General features: G+C 27.7%; 3 protein-coding genes across 3 annotated transcripts; 1 reads left to right on the forward strand and 2 right to left on the reverse strand.

Annotated features, from left to right (window-relative positions):
- Positions 1-2595: 2595 nt before the first annotated feature.
- Bma-dbr-1.1 (Zinc finger, C2H2 type family protein) lies at positions 2596-7863 on the forward strand (the record flags this gene model as incomplete). The annotated part of the gene is made up of 12 exons (XM_043079861.1): positions 2596-2746; positions 2855-2967; positions 3399-3491; positions 3841-4027; positions 4166-4276; positions 4678-4829; positions 5460-5612; positions 5895-6002; positions 6339-6523; positions 6895-7057; positions 7418-7563; positions 7809-7863. The coding sequence occupies 12 exons, from the start codon at positions 2596-2598 to the stop codon at positions 7861-7863; spliced, it is 1617 nt and encodes a 538-aa protein (XP_042935795.1).
- Positions 7864-11042: 3179 nt separating this feature from the next.
- Bm11112 (glycine-rich protein Tfm5, putative) lies at positions 11043-11898 on the reverse strand (the record flags this gene model as incomplete). The annotated part of the gene is made up of 3 exons (XM_001896070.1): positions 11043-11116; positions 11341-11490; positions 11850-11898. 3 exons carry the CDS (start codon positions 11896-11898, stop codon positions 11043-11045), a joined length of 273 nt encoding a protein of 90 aa, XP_001896105.1.
- Positions 11899-14703: 2805 nt separating this feature from the next.
- Bm719 (Uncharacterized protein) lies at positions 14704-15717 on the reverse strand (the record flags this gene model as incomplete). Its single annotated transcript, XM_043079862.1, has 3 exons — positions 14704-14795; positions 15227-15421; positions 15675-15717. 3 exons carry the CDS (start codon positions 15715-15717, stop codon positions 14704-14706), a joined length of 330 nt encoding a protein of 109 aa, XP_042935796.1.
- Positions 15718-16629: the final 912 nt, after the last annotated feature.

A 16629-nucleotide genomic window follows, 5' to 3' on the forward strand; every position in this document is an offset into this window, starting at 1 on the left:
TTATTAACTGCATGCTTTTTTATTAATTTTGTTTTTGCAAGAATTTTGGCTAACTTTACTTACTGAATGCTTTTTGTTAACTTTACTATTTATTAATTGTATGCTTTTTTGTTAATTTTAATGTTTATTAATTGCATGCTTTTTTGTTAATTTTAATGTTTATTAATTGCATGCTCATTCACTTTGATTACCTTTTTTTTACTTTGCATGCTTTTTTATTAATTTTATTTTTGCATGAATTTTGGCTAGCTTTACTTACTGAATGCTTTCTGTTAACTTTACTATTTATTAATTGCATGCTTTTTTGTTAATTTTGATGTTTATTAACTGCATGCTTTTTGTTAATTTTAATGTTTATTAATTGCATGCTTATTCACTTTGATTACCTTTTTTTTTTACATTGCATGCTTTTTTATTAATTTTGTTTTTGCATGAATTTTGGCTAACTTTACTCACTGCATGCTTGTTATCCACTTTGATGACCTTTCTTTTTAACTATTTAGTTCATTTTTGTTATTATTAAAGCATGCTTTTTTGTTAACTTTGATCACTTTCTTTTTAACTACTTAGTTCGTTTTTGTCAATATTAATGCATGCATTTTTTTTAGACTACTTCTACATTCACTTTCACTTATTGCATGCTTTCTCTTAACTTTACCACTTATTAATTGCATGCTTTTTTATTTATAGCTGATATTATCAATTCGACTAGTTGTTTGCAGTATGGAATTCGTTATCAGTATTTATGGAAGTATATGTTATCGTCAGAGTTTACTGTGCAGTATCCGAACTTGCTAAAAGAGATTTGTCATTCTCTCCTGGTAAATTTATTTATTAGCAATTATTAATGAAAGTAGATTTTTTTTTTTATTAGTGAAAGTAGATTTTAAAAAATAATAAAGAAAGCAAAATTACTAGTAGTAAGATTTTTAAAAAATTGAACTTAAATATGAAATTGAACTTTTTAAACCTTAGCATTGACTTGAAGACATTAACAGTCCTCAAAAGAGGTACACACTAATTAAGCGGAACAAAGTGAATTAAAATTGGTTAATTATTGAAATGCTGATTTTAATTAATTGAATCCACGTTAAATTTCAGTGAAGCAAGTTGCATAATGAAACATAGTGATGATGTTTGGTGAACCAGTAGCGCTCCTCAATGTCAACAAAAGTAAATTAGGTTAAAAGAATATTTAAATTATTAGTGATTATTCCATTTAAAACTTCACTGCCGATAGTATTTATTAATTGCTTGAAATGAATTAATGTTGATTGGTCTAACTTAAGAAATGTGAAATAAATCATTCCAATCGAATCATGTGAGATACGTAGTTTGACTTTTAGATTTTAGATCTATCCTTATTTTATTTGTTAAATTACTCCATATCTATTGTTTGAATGTTTTAAAAAAGAAGAATTTTAGAGGCAAAGCAGCAAGGGATTTTTATAGCTATCAAGAGTGAAACGGTGTTTAACATGATCGTGTCACATGACCTTATTGCAATAACATCAATTATTTCTCCTGATTAACTGAAAGTAAGTTACTTTAAGTATTTTCTGAAATGAGTGATAAAATAAATACTAGAAATTATGAAGCAGAAAAAAAAAATTATTTTCTAAGGAATGATTTTTAAAATTAATTTATATGTCAAATAGATAGATGTGATGAAATGATTTTGCTGATTAAATCAATTTTATAAGGGAGAGACCTATAAATACTTGAGTAGATTAGATGCACGGTCAAATTGAAGCCTAAATTCACCGAAATGAATCGAAAAGGCAATCCAATTATATAAGGAAACAAAATGAAATAGCCAATGCAATCCCATCTGGAAATGATTCATGATGTTATCCTGATTTTAAGTTAATGACAGATTGCTTATTTGTGAGTGAAAAATATTTATTTGAGTTCGGATTAATTGTTTGCATAGTGGGACTTCGTTAATTTTGTATCTCATCTGACATGTTTTTTTCCGGTATTGGTGCTTTCGTTGAAATAGGGTTAGCTTAAGCGAGATTATTCGGCGTTGTTGTTAAGAAGGCGTAAATGTCAGTTGCTTATTTCCATCATAAGGAATAAGACGAAAACTTAATTTAATTCTTATAGGCAAACATTTCAATTTCTCTTAATAGCTGATAATTTCTCAGCTAATCTGTAGTTTTAGATGCCTTAATCATAGTTCTTGTGCGAATTTTCGTGATTTTTATTAAGATTTATGAATTATTTTTGTTTGGTGAATAAGTCTGCAAACACTATTAGCCACTTATTTTTCACTCTCTCCATTTGTTCAAATGGTCACTGTAACAATTTCATTGATGATAGTACGACTTCTAAGCATCAAATTTAAAGGTTTTTAAAGGATGCTGGTGATGCTAATTGCTAAATTGTCCCCTCATTTATTGAGCTACTTGATTTAAGGAAATGCATTTATCGTCTTGCTTTTTTTGTTTTAAGTCTTACCATCATTACATCATCCTGAATTTTTCTGCTGCTCCAAAAGCAGGAAGTACTGTAAATTTGGGAGTGCTTATATTTGTATGCACATATTTGTTTATAATTTAGATTGATTTGTTTTTATCTGAAACACTGATTATGGATGACAGCATGGGGAATGAAGGAAATGAGTGTAAACAAAACGACAACTGGGCTTCATCTGAGGAGCAGCCATCCACTTCAGCAAATTCGAATTCAAGTGTTGCCGAATCTGTTAAACGACAAAAATTGAGTCGTAAGATTCATATCGGTCAGTATTATATCTTATAAGAAAATATGGAGTTAAATCAAAGCTGTTGAATATTGCTGTTACAATAGTGTTTGCTGTGAGATGCAAGTAGCAGATTTAATATTGCAGCGGTTGCTGGTTGTTCGCATGGTGAGATGGATAAAATTTATGCAACAATGGCAGAAATCGAACGACGAGAAGGCTATAAATTCGATTTGCTCATTAGCTGCGGTGACTATGAAGTACGTTGTGTCCATTACAGAACAGTTACTCTTTCTATTTTTGCGTTGTTTTTATTTAATAATGCTAGACAGATGTGTTAACGAAACTTTTTTTGAAGCAGCAAATAGATAGTATAAAGACATATATATATATATATATATATGGTTGGTCTTACTGAAATATCGAATTATCTGGATCATGTGATATGTACAGAGTTTTTAAGGAACTGCTAAGGAAATGGTTGTCAAATCTATTTTTTTTGACTTCAGAAGTAGTTATATGGTAGTACAAATGATCAGCAATTGTTATCAAGGCAAGAGATTTATCGAGAAATTTTAGTTCTTTGAAATTGTTCCCAGTTTTTGAGGGGACTGTTTTCTGATACTACTCCTCTGACAGCAGAGTATATATCTTTAATTTCATTCTTCAAGAAGTTAATTTATTTTTGCAGGCAGTTCGAAACTATGGTGATTTGAAGCATATGCATGTACCTGAGAAATATCGGCATTTGCAAAGTTTTCATCGTTATTATTCTGGCGAATCAGTAAGATTAAGCTGTATTTTGCGGTAAAAATGAGTTATATTGTACACTATAGTATGAACAGAATAGTATGAACTATCCTTATGAGTAATAGGTACATTAATGTGGTATCAAGGGCACATGTAATTAATGTTGCAGGTATATCGAATTGTTTGAATTATGTGGCATTTATTTAAAATTATATGTGGCAATTGTTTACGTTTTACATCCTGAGTTTCTTTTATAGTGGTGTAGTTGTTTCTGTGCACACTGTTTTATTCAACATATACTAGACGTTGTATTAAATAAAAAGAAAATTGGACTAATTTTGCTAAAAAAGTTTGAATTTGTATTACTTGTTATTTTGTTTTAGGAAGCACCAGTATTAACGATTTTTATTGGAGGGAATCATGAAGCTTCGGGTTATCTGCAAGAATTACCTTATGGTGGGTGGGTCGCGCCAAAAATTTTCTATTTAGGGCATGCATCTGTTGTGCAATTTGCAGGGCTCCGAATAGCTGGTCTTTCGGGCATCTATAATAAAAATGACTATAACAAGGGTACATAATTTAACTGTTCATTTCTTTGGTATATCATGTAAAATTCTATTTAATGTACTTATGAGGATATGTCTATAGTTAGATCTAGTTTCAGATTGTGATATAATTTCATTTGTCAAAATTTCCACTTCATTCAAGGTCATTGGGAACGTCCGCCATTTACTGATTATGGTGCAGTTGTTTCTGCGTATCATGTGCGTTCTGTCGATATATTTCGTTTAAAACAGTTGAAGCCGAGGAATCCAAATGGTATATTGCTTCTTGTTAATTGATTTGTTTTTGGAAATATGTTTTGCTTAAGCGACAAGTCTATTAAAATTTTATTATATATTTCGTCTCTCATTTTCTTTCTTATCAAAGATCTTGTTGTGATCATCAAATTTTTGTTAGGTATTTATGTGGTTGAAGTGATAAGCTATACCCATGCTAGGCTCACGTTCTTGATGTAACTGTGCAATTTATGGTCATTTAAGGCCAAATTAGTCTGAAATCAGGTAAATTAGATAGGTTGTTTCCATCTTCAACTTCCGTTTTTTTCTTTTTTTTTTTTTTTTGCCGCTGCACATGCCGTTTTTTTCTTGACTGACCGTCTTCTTTTCGTCTCTTATTCGGTTGTAGTGTTAAGATTTTAGACTTTTCGTTTACTTCAGAACCACAAATCGATATAATGGTTACACATGACTGGCCAGCAGGCATCACTGATTACGGCGATGTTAAGCAATTACTGAGGTTGAAACCATATTTTGAAGAAGATTTGAAAAAGAATGCGATTGGAAATCCGGCTTCTATGACACTGTTACATGTAGGTGGATGTGTTATTTGAGATGACGTAGCAATAGGAAACAGTTAAATAATGGACACGTAGAGTTCTAGTGGTTCATGACTTAGAATTCATTATTAAAGTTCTTCCTTTGAATTCCCGGTTCTGAGTAGATATGGAAGTGTAATGGTATGAATCACTGCAGTAAGCAGTGAGTCTAAGGTTCGGTTCCTAGTACTAACCTTCAATCAGGTTTTCCGAGCGCTCGTATAATGACGTATTTGGAATTGTGCGAAGGTTAAAAAATTGCTGCTCCCTTGCCACGAAGGGTTTGAAGTTTGCCGAGCTCTTTGCCTTCCTGTGGAGCGTACATCGCATTTATCAGTTGGTTAACATTGCTTTTGAATTCATATCTGATCTTTTTTTCGGACTTTGAGGTCAATTTATGTTATTGTTGTTTGATTAGGTATGAATGACATAGATGAAAATCTATAACTTACGTTGTTTCTTATTGCAACTTGAGTTGGTTTCTACTTATATCTGGGGTTCTAGACATTCAATGTTCTTAATAATTCTTGCTGATGTTCACGACATGGAATTTTTCAAGGTTTGGTTTTTATTATTGAAATAAAAGCAAGTCGAAATATTGAGTTTTTTTTTTTCTGTTTATAGGTATTGAAGCCGCGTTACTGGTTGGCAGCACATATGCACTGTTTTTTTGCAGCTTTGGTACCTCATCTGAATAAAAATGACCCTGAAAGTAATTTTGAACCAACCAAATTTCTGTCACTGGATAAGCCACTTCCACGAAGGCATTTTCTGCAGGTAATTCTAACGTAAACTGAGTATATGCATTATGTAAATTTCAAGAAATCTTTATCTCACCATTGGTTATAGATAGAGAAATTTTCCACGTATTTATTAGCGTTACTAAAATTTAGCTTGTTTTATTAATTTACTTAATATTAAAGGATATAGTTTGTAACTGTAGTCGTTTGAAGTTTTTATTCTTTACATTTTTTTTTTTTTTTTTTGTTTCAAACATTTTTTTTGAATTTTTCGACGCTTAAAGTTCTTATTTTTGAATAGTATTTCTGTTCATTTCAGGCCTTAGAATTCGATGTTGATGAAAATGTTTCGCTAAATCTGTCTTATGATCCGACATGGTTAGCAATTCTGAGAGCAACAGACCCTCTTACATCAGTAAACAAAAGCGTATGTGTATTTTTTCATAAATTGGAATATCTATTTTCCATGAAAGTATTGCCTGTACTCCAGTTTTTCTTTTTTTGTTGATTTTTTATTCTACTCTTGGAAAAAGGAAATTTACGTAGCAAATCTAAAAACAGAAGCAATTGTTGATAGGTGTGAGTTTCGTGTATAAGCCATCCGTGTAAAGTATTTATGCATGTTAACATGTTGCTTGTGTTTTATCCTTATTTTTGTGTTAAAATTTTTTTTTGTATGCGCACTGAATCCAAATTGATTGTTTTGGCACTTTTGCACTTCAAAAAAAAGTCTTGATTTAGATTTTTTTTTTTTTTTTTCTAGAATATCTATATGCCGTCACAGCATACACGCAGTGAACGTTGGGACTTCAGACCGACTGAAGAGGAACTAACAAAAGTGGAAGAAATATATGATGGGGATTTTACTATTCCAAGGAATTTTAAGATGACAGCGTGGCCACATAGAGCAGATGGGATCGATGATAGTTCTCAAGAATTGTATTACAGGTGAGCTCAGCGAATTGTAAATTGGTTAACCAAATTTTTTAATATGAAGATGATAAAGTTTATGATCAGTTTTTTTACCGTGTTTTGAAAAAGAAGAATGCTAAAATAGTGAGATGTCATGGTAGCTGTCCAAATTTTTAATTGGAATTAAAATTAAGCTCCTGTTTTTTATAACAGAAACCAATTTTCTTTAACTTAATTTTCTCATTCTGTTAGAATTTGTTTATTTTAAAATATATCGCTTATGTTTCTTTTCAGATTTTTTCAGGGAAATTAAGAGAATAGTAAAAATTATCCAAAATTGAGGCATACTTCTAAATAAGTTTTTGTGGAAATTATGAAAGATCGATAAATCCTTCTCTGTTTTCTAGAAATCCTCAGTCAACAGAATTCTGTGCAAAACTTGGGATTAAAGACTTAAATGAAATGCTTTGTTCACTTTCGATGAATGGACTTGGTATCCCTTATTACATTAACAAGAATAGCGATTCTGAAAGTGTTCTGAAAAGCCGAACTTTTGAAAGAAAAGAGATGGTACCTTCAAATTTTACGATTATCCTGTCAATTTTATTTGCTATGTAAAATGCAGTTTAAATCTTAGTGATTTAGCAATTCTAAATAAAATTCCAGTGATCTCAGTTTTTTCTAAAATTAATCCCTTAGTTATTCTATTTCTTATAAGATATTTTTAGGTGAAAAAATATTTTAAGCTATAGTTCAGCTCCTGTTAGATTAGATAAGTAGATAGGTGAGGGAGAGAGAGAAAGTGAGAGTAAGAAAAAGTCAAATTTGATTGATTGATTGGTTGATTATAGATAGATAGATATGAATATATTTTAACAAATATTTGACGTTGAAATTTGCATTTTTTAAAAATTTGTATTTTTTGCTTAGGATTTCGACGATAAAAGCGACTTTATTATTGATAGAAATCCAGTGCTCGAACCGTTGTTATTAAAAGATTTCGAGACACCAAATGTGACAAATAATGATGAATCTAGCGAACATCCATCCAGTACCATTACTGATTATGGAAAAAGGTAAGTTTTACCTATCAGAATATATTCGAAGAATAGTTTTTTCTAGTTTTTAAATTTTTTTCTAAAAGCATAGTTTTAGCAATGTCTTCCAAGCTGTAGTCTTTAATTTTCAAAAGCTTTTTAATTTGACTATCGTGACATGGTTATTTCCTTTATAATTTTTTTAAGAAGAAATACATACAGAATTAAAGAGTTGAGGGATTTTTTTTTTTTTCGTTAAAATGTACCTAGTTATTGTTTGTTAGGACTGATAATGAAATTGACGAAGGATTACAACTTGCTGGCTCGGAAATTTTGTGACGAGAGATCACTGGTATTAATGAAAATGAGTCAACACAATGAATCACTTAGCATTCATCTTAGCTTAATTTTATCACCTAATTTTCAGCTTATTACCAAGTATTTTTTATTTCCATAATTTGCACAATTTGCATGGATGACTATTTGAGAACATTTACCGTATGTTTTTGGTATCCTTCTCTCTAAGTTGAAGTTACCTTTCGAAGAAATGTTGTGCATAACATACTTTTTCTCCTGAAATTAGAAAAATGTTTTTTTGATTGTGATTATCAGTGCTACTGCAGTATAGTTTTATCATGATTGCTTTTAAGCAATTTATTTATGATTTCTCATGCTGCATTATGTTTCCTGTGCTATGTTGTTTCACTGATAACACTTAATAAATTTGTTGTTGCGATGAAATTTTCAATCATTCAATTAAAATATGCAAAACTGTGTGTTTTGATGCGATTAAAAAGAAATCTCCAGGATTACTTTTCTGATTTGGAAGTAAGTTATGTGAATGAGGTTGTGCTGATAAGTTCTGCGAGAGGATGATAAGAATTTGTTTGATTGAGCAAAATACGAACAATTATCTCAGAACTTGGACTTTCTTATATTTAAACTGACAAACTTGAACTGTCGGCATTTCCGGTATAATTTTGTAACATTTATTAAGCAAAAAAATATTAAAAAATTTACAAAAAAAAAAGTATTAAAAAAAATTGTTCAAGCTGATTGTCTGATTACTTTGATTATTAGAGCGTATTTGCTACTCGATCATCTAATTTATAAACGTTTTCCTATGATGGTTATTTACGATGAGTTTAATTTTAATTTTATATTAAAGTTTACTATTGAGGGTTGGTTAGAATAATGATAAGAGTTGGATGAATTGTATTGATTCCATCTTTCGTGGGAGAAATAACAAAATTATTGGATAATTGCTAATGTAAGTTTCCTTTTTTATTTTTCTACAGTTCAAGAAATAATTATTTTTTTGAAAACATATGTGGTACTCAGCCTTTTAAAACCGACTAAACTATAGTTTTCGAAGCCTCAAGTTAGTAATTTTTAGTTGTTTAATCACTGAACCATTTAGTAATTAATTACTAGCTATTTTTAGTAACAGTTGTAATTTTCTAAATGATGAAATTGGAATACAGGTACAAATAACTTTGTGAAATGATTTGATTATAGCGAAAAAATTTTGGATTTCTAAAATTTCAACGAAAACTTAATTGTGAAAGTGTTATCTGTTTCAATTAAAGCAAATAGGACAGAAGTCAAACTTTCCGATTATAACTTAAATATTAATTACTTAATAATGTTACTTAGAATTTTGATTATAACTTAAACATTAATTATTTAATAATGTTACTTAGAGTTTTGATTATAACTTAAACATTAATTGCTTAATAATGTTACTTAGAGTTCCGTTATAGCTTAAATATTAATTACTGGAATATTATAAATATTAATTAAATTCACTTGAGTCTTTCAAGTCTTTTTATAGATTTTCTGGCTTATTACTAAATGATAACAAGGTAGTATAATGAGCAATATAAGGTACATTGGTACTTTTAGTACAAGGTAAATATGATACTATACGATTTGCTAACTTTGATGATTAATGCTGCACTTTTTCTCTAAGTACACTTAAAGTAAAGGTAAGTATCGTCATAATGAACGAGGAAGTTAGCTGATTGAATTGATTATTTGGCACTTTTCGTTCTTTTATTTATTTATTTTTTTTGGTACTTTTACTAAGTTATTGTCGTCTGTACCACTTGTCAACCTTCTTTTTATCTAATTGTCCAGGTAGTTTTTGCTTCATTTGAAATGTTAAAGTATAGTAAATGAGTGTACTTAAGCTTTTTTCCAAATATTACTAATTTGAAAATGTAAAATATTCTGAAGTAGAAAGGACAAAAAAAAAAATGAATGGATGGATGCAAATTTACATACTGATGCAAAGTAATAATCACTAAAAATTGCCTACTAAGCTATGTTATTCTGTAAAGTTTTTTTTTTTTTTTTTTTTTTTTTTTTTTCAAATTTTAAATTTTAATATGCATAATGGTACAGTGATAGCATTATGAGATCAAAAACATCTTCTTAAATGCTTAATTGTTTGTCTAAATTCAAGGATTAGATATCAGTGTCTGCTATCATCTGATAAATGATCTGTTGGAATTTCATGTAGTAATTTGAATTTAAACAATTAAAAAGCATTATTACTTACTTTAACTTTCATAAGATCAATTTCTTTTCCTGTTCTTATTTGCAATGTTTTTGTTAATCTTTACCGTAATATTTACAATTCTTTTTATACATTTACACGTGAACACGTGAAGTAAGCAGAAATTGAATAAATATTATTTGAAGTTCCAATGAATTTATATTTAAAATGTTTGTAGAAAAATTTGCACTTCAAAATTATCAAATATCTATTATATTTTGTATTTTGAAGTATTATTAGATTTGTAAAAATACAAAAAAAGAAAAAAAAAAACTCAAAGAAACTTTTAACAAAGCAAAAAATATAACTTCTGTCAATACAGAATGAATGATTAACTATGCTAAAAAGAAAGTCACATTTTCATTTATTTTCTTTGAAATGACAAAAATAACTAGCATGACCAGGAATTCTAACCTCAGCAAATAATAATTAAATTAAATTTTAAAGAGTAGAACTCAAAGCTAGAAACTTTCAAGTTGAAAAAGACACTTTAAAATTTTCTATTGTGAATTCAAAATTTTCTTTTTATTTCATTCGAATATACTTTGATATTTGAAGTGAAATTTAATTTTTATACAAGCTGTGAGGTTGCTGTAAACTTTTAGAAGTTTCTAGGTTGCGTTTCTGAAACACTAATTGTCATTGTAAATTTTACGTCACTTAAAAAGGACTTTTCTTCGGTGCTTTGGTTGATTTAAAAAAAAAAAAAAGAAGAGGATTATGAATGAAATCATTTCTTGGAAAGTTTACACAATTTTCAGTATTCTTTCTTAAGTTATATTTGTAAATTTACAATTAATTAATGAAATAGGGCGGTAAAAAAATGAAGTAAATTTCAATTTTTTTAAATCGTCCCTGCACTATGATTATAAACATTACATATTAAATGTAATATTATAAGACATAGAAGTTTCATCTTTTCTGGGCTAACTAAGTCTAAAATACTGTTTGATGTTGATTAACCACCCACTGCATAACATTGTCCACCGATGTTGACACCAATCGGACATAAACCATTCACTGCTGGTCCATCTGATAAAATTGAAATATATTTTTGACTACTTTGAATTAAAATGATTACTTTAAGTTAAAATATTCCTCTGCTTCTTATCATCAGTGATAATTTAATTTATTTCTCTTAATCTGCCTGATTATTAATTAATGAATCATTTTGTGGCGATTATTCTGATTTATTAGAACTTCTACACATATCGAATGCACCTGGTCACCTGGCATAAGTTAATTAGAATACTTACAGCTTGCCCCCAATCCTCCAAGATTACTCAATCCACCATATCCATAGCTCGGAAATATGAGATAAATGAACGATAATCCACCACCACCTGCTCCTGTTCCACCTGGATATGGACAGTAGCAGTTAAAACAGCAGATCAGACAATTTGTTACTGAAAAATTGAAATTTCAGCAGAATAATTTGTATTTTAGTTTTCATCATTATTATTTTATTTTTAGCTATGAATTTCTATTATTTTATATTTATGATTGTAGGATTCAATTCAATTATTACTATTATTATCATTATGCTAAAAGAATTAAAATTATATTTGGTTAGATAAGAAAAACACAAAAAAAAAAAAAAAAAAAATGAACAGTTAGTGAAATAATCGATTTTCTAGCTAATCATTAGCATGTCACCTGATTCTGTCATCTTTTTGCTATATTATTAGAAATACTTGAAATTCTGAATGTAGATTTATATCTATGATGATGAATCATGTAATAAATATTTAAATAAAAAGATTACCTGTCAAGATGCTAACGAAAATGATGAATGCTTGACGATGTATCATCATCGTGTACTACTATCTAGTAAGAATTCGTCCTTCAAAGTTAGTGATTTCAGGAACACTTTTTCGTTTTTCGTTTTTTTTTTTTTTTTTTTTTTTTTTTTTTTTTTTTCGTTTTTTTCCGATGAGATATTATTGTGGAGTGAAAACTTCGTTAATTTAAACGAAGAACTGTTTACATAGGTGGTTGGAATTATTCATCAAAATATACTCAACAAGATGAAAGTTGTATTTGTATGCGCAATTGATGCTTCATAGGTGTATACAAATTTTAGATATTTTATGTTGAATAAAATTGAACTCTTGAAATGGTACATAAATTTTTGTTGAAAAAAAAATGTATAACTAACTTGTATTGGAAAGTAATGATTATTGAAATGAATTTACCAAACAATTCATATTTCAATGAAACATTATAAATATCTAAAAAGTACAATTAGTACAAAAAGTACAAAAACTTATTAAACTTAGAGGCGTTGTTGAGTGAAATATAAAAAATTCTTCATTTTAACATAAATATTATAAACTTTTGTACCTAATATTTTATTTTTTTTCTTTCACCAACACTTTCATTATTTATTATTGCATTTTGAATTTTAATATTGAACTTAAACAATTAATTCTTTTATATAAATGAATTATTGATGGGTTAATTAAACTGTCAGATATTTTAGTCCTTGAAGTAAACTAATGTTATTCTGTCTTATCAAGTTTATTTTTTTAGTATTTTTAAGAATTTTTAAAAAATAGAATTAATTCTATTAATGCTCCTTTTTTTTGGATGCATGTGACAGTGATAGGTGAATAGAAATTAATAAATGAATTTCAGGAAAGTGGCTAATGATATCATCTTTATCTGCTTATGCCTTATGTTTTATTGATAAGATTACTCGCTAATTTATCACTGATAAGTAGTCACTTCAGATAGGACACTTAAACGTTAGTCCATTAATTGTTTTTATAGAAATTTTACATTTTATATTTTTATTCCTACTTATTTTTTTAAATTAATTGTTTCTTAAATGCTTTCCCCTTCTTTCTTCTAATATGTATGATATTAGTTATAAATATGACTGATATTTATGAGAAAATTAAGGAATAGTGTATATTCTTCGTACTGATTCTAATAAGACTTAAGGTAGATTTTTCATAATATTACAGCTTCCTCAAAATGTTATTTTTTTTTTTTTTTAAATTCCAACATTTTCTTCAAGAATTATATAGATTTATAAGCTTAATCTGAGAGCATCTAATAGTGGATAAATTTTTTAGCTAATAAATAAATTGATGATACTTGAAAATAGCTAATTTCGTCCATCTCATCAGTTAATATTTATATTGGTCATCAGTTCGATCAGTTTATCAGCTTATCGATAATGCATTCTTATTTGACGGTATATATTTTCAGTAAAATAAATTTTAGTAAAACAACGGATTTGTTTAAGAAGTTTCTATCATGTTAAATGCAATGATATGATTAAAACTTTTTCAGATTAAAAATTATTTTCCATTTCTTACCATTTCATCAATTTCATTTTAGTCAGAATTTCAGGAATACTATGCAAATAAATTCTCGCTATGATGAATCTTCAAGACTTCGTTTTCATTTTGTAATAATTTTGGAAATTTTTCTTTTTTCATAATTTTGAATGGAATAATCCAATATTGCCATATTTATCAGTTATTTATTATCAGTGCATAAAGAGATAAGAGTAATGCAATATCAAAATTCTCAATGCTAATAACATTTCGAAGAAAAAAAAAAATTCACTATACTTTTTGATTTATTCAATGTAATAATCATTTATTTGTTAATTCCTCCCAAATTTTTGTTTGTATTTGTTAAATTATATCTTAAATTATTCATTTTTTTAATAAGTTTTTTCAAGTTTTTCGGATTTATATGCTTTTTTCAGATTTTTCAGATATTTCAGATTTTCTATGCTTTTTTCAGATATTTCAGGTTTTATATGCTTTTTCAGAATTTTTTCAGATTCATATTCTATTTTGACATCTTATCAAATTTTGTTTATTTTAAAATTTGTCACAAATTAGCAGCAACAATTTGGAGTTCAAAATAAGCTTTCAATTATACTCTTAAAAAAAATAAATAAATAATGACATCCAAACTTTATTTAAATCTCATAGAGTTACAAACAGATAGACATTCAATATGCGATCAGAGAAAGTCCTCATCATTTTAGACATTTAAAATGCTTGACAAATATATTGCTAAGTCAATAAGAACAGTTCAAATTACCAAATAAAATGATTATTTATAATCTACTAATTTTCTAAATTAAAACATTAAAAACAATTCAAATTCATATTCTAATTCTAAGAAGCGAAGTTCGACTTGATCGAATTTTTTTTCTTTGGATCCCAAAAGGTAGAGATTTTGGCTCCAAGATAATTTTAAAAAGTATCAGAATAATAAATCTTGAGATAAACGAGAAAGATTCATTTTTTGTTCTTCTTGATTAAATCAGGCAAAGATTATAATGTGTTTTTTTTTTTTTTTTTTTTTTTTGGAAACTGAATGCAAACATGGATGAATTAGGAATCAGGAAATTACAGAAAGCCTAACATATGCTATGAAAATTTCAGATCATATCTTCCGGATACTGTTATTAAAAAGAAAAGAAAAGCATACAAAATAAAATACATAAAAAGGATAAATTTCAATATAACTGAAATTAAAATTCGACAATTAATGAAATTTAAAAACAACTGATAAAAAATTTAAATCATTATGTACAAGACCAGTCTTTCTTCAGTTTACATTTCTCATTTTCAATTGTATTGAAATTATTATTTCTTGTTTCCAATACTATCATACCAGCAATGACCGTTAATATTAACTCCGGCTGGACACATTCCATTTGCGCTTGCTCGTCCAAGATCTTGAAATTCAATCAATCAAAAGATATTTTTATGAAATCATCAAAAAATATCAATCAATTATTATTAATTTAAATACTATCATATTTCTAATTTCGTACCCCTTTAAGTAAGTCTTAGTTGTAAAAAAGCATTCCAATTATTTATGCATTGTTTTTATGATCAAATATTTTATTTCGAATTTCCGGAATATAATAAACCGGAATATCCAAATTATTTTTATAGCTGTTATTGAAACAACGATTTCAAATTATCGATTCAATTTCGAAATGAACAAACATTAACTGATATTTTATGACATCCATACTGAAACTTATATTTCTTTTTACTATAATCTTTATTTTTCCTTTATCAATTTTAACTAAACTTAACTTTCCCTGTAAGATAAGTGATATGTTTTAAGATGAAAATTTCAAGAAATTGATAAACTTACATCGAGTGAAGTATCCAAAATAGAAAGGATTCTGAAAAGTACCCAATCCACCTCCCAAACTACCCAATGCACCTCCCGAACCACCACTTAGTCCAACAAATGGGGACTGATATGGTACTGGAATTAAAATATTGATCGATCTTTTATTTGATAATTCACCTGATGGTGATGGACAGCATGGTTGTGCAGTGATAACTGAAAATTTACACCATTAATAGTGTTTGAGAGAATCATTAGTGTAAATTGATAATGATAAACTAATTAGTCTATTTCCTTAATAATTTCAGCTTATTGATAAGCTTATTCAATTTCAATTAAGCATATTCAATTTATTTTAGTATCATTAAATCATATTATTCTAATATGATTGATGGAATATGCTTAATAGTATTGCTTACAAGTGATATATAATTAAAAGTGATAGAATGAAATTTAAAATTAAAATTACCAATTAAAATTGTGCTTAGGAAGATAGCGATATGTTGAATCATTTAGCAATTAATAATAAATTGTAGTAAAAAAAAGAAAAAAAATTTTTTTTTTTTTTTCAATTCAATGCTAACAAACTGATAAATGTTGCTATTGTCAACTGCAACTGTGCAATAACTAATGCTTTTATGTGATCAAAAATTTTGTCCCAAAGAAATGCTTGTCAACTGTCAACTGGTTATGGCTTAACTTTAAATTTCTGGGTACTTTTCCCTCAACGAAATGTAAATATTTGAATGCTTATGAGTAAATATTAATAACCAGTAATACCTTCATATCTCCGTAAGCTTATGAAGAAGAAAAGAGAAGACAACGAAACATTGCTGATCTTTGGAAAACTTACAAATCTTTTTACTTTCTATTCTGAAACTAACTGGTTCTATGATATATTTATGTGTATTGAAAAAGAATGAAAACAAAAAAAGTTGTTTTCTTATTTTATCAATATTATATTACTCATAGAAAACAAGATTTTGAAGAAAAATCTAACAATTTTAAATTATTAAAATTAAAATTAAAATCACATAAAATTCCATCAAAAAACGAATTTCGATTATAAACAATTAAAAATTATTTTAGATATTGAATTACTCAAAGTGATTGCAATTTTAATTTGCATTATTTTGTCGAGAGCTAAGCAAATAAGATGAATGTTAACACTTTCATAGTTATTTGTACTTCCCTATACATTTCTGTTTCTTTTATAAGTGTTACTCATTTAATTAATCTAAAAATCATTTCAATTCTTACTTAAATTTCATGTAGAAATTTCAATAGCAATAAAGAAGAATGATGATGATACACTTTGACAACAAACAACAAACAACAACAATAACAAAATTGATAATCTAAATTTGATATCTTGTTGAAAAGTAAAGATTTTAAAATGCTATGATGAATTTATAATCAAATAA

The sequence above is a fragment of the Brugia malayi genome (genome assembly GCF_000002995.4).
Source record: "Brugia malayi strain FR3 genome assembly, contig: Bm_v4_Chr3_scaffold_001, whole genome shotgun sequence".
Taxonomy (NCBI): domain Eukaryota; kingdom Metazoa; phylum Nematoda; class Chromadorea; order Rhabditida; family Onchocercidae; genus Brugia; species Brugia malayi.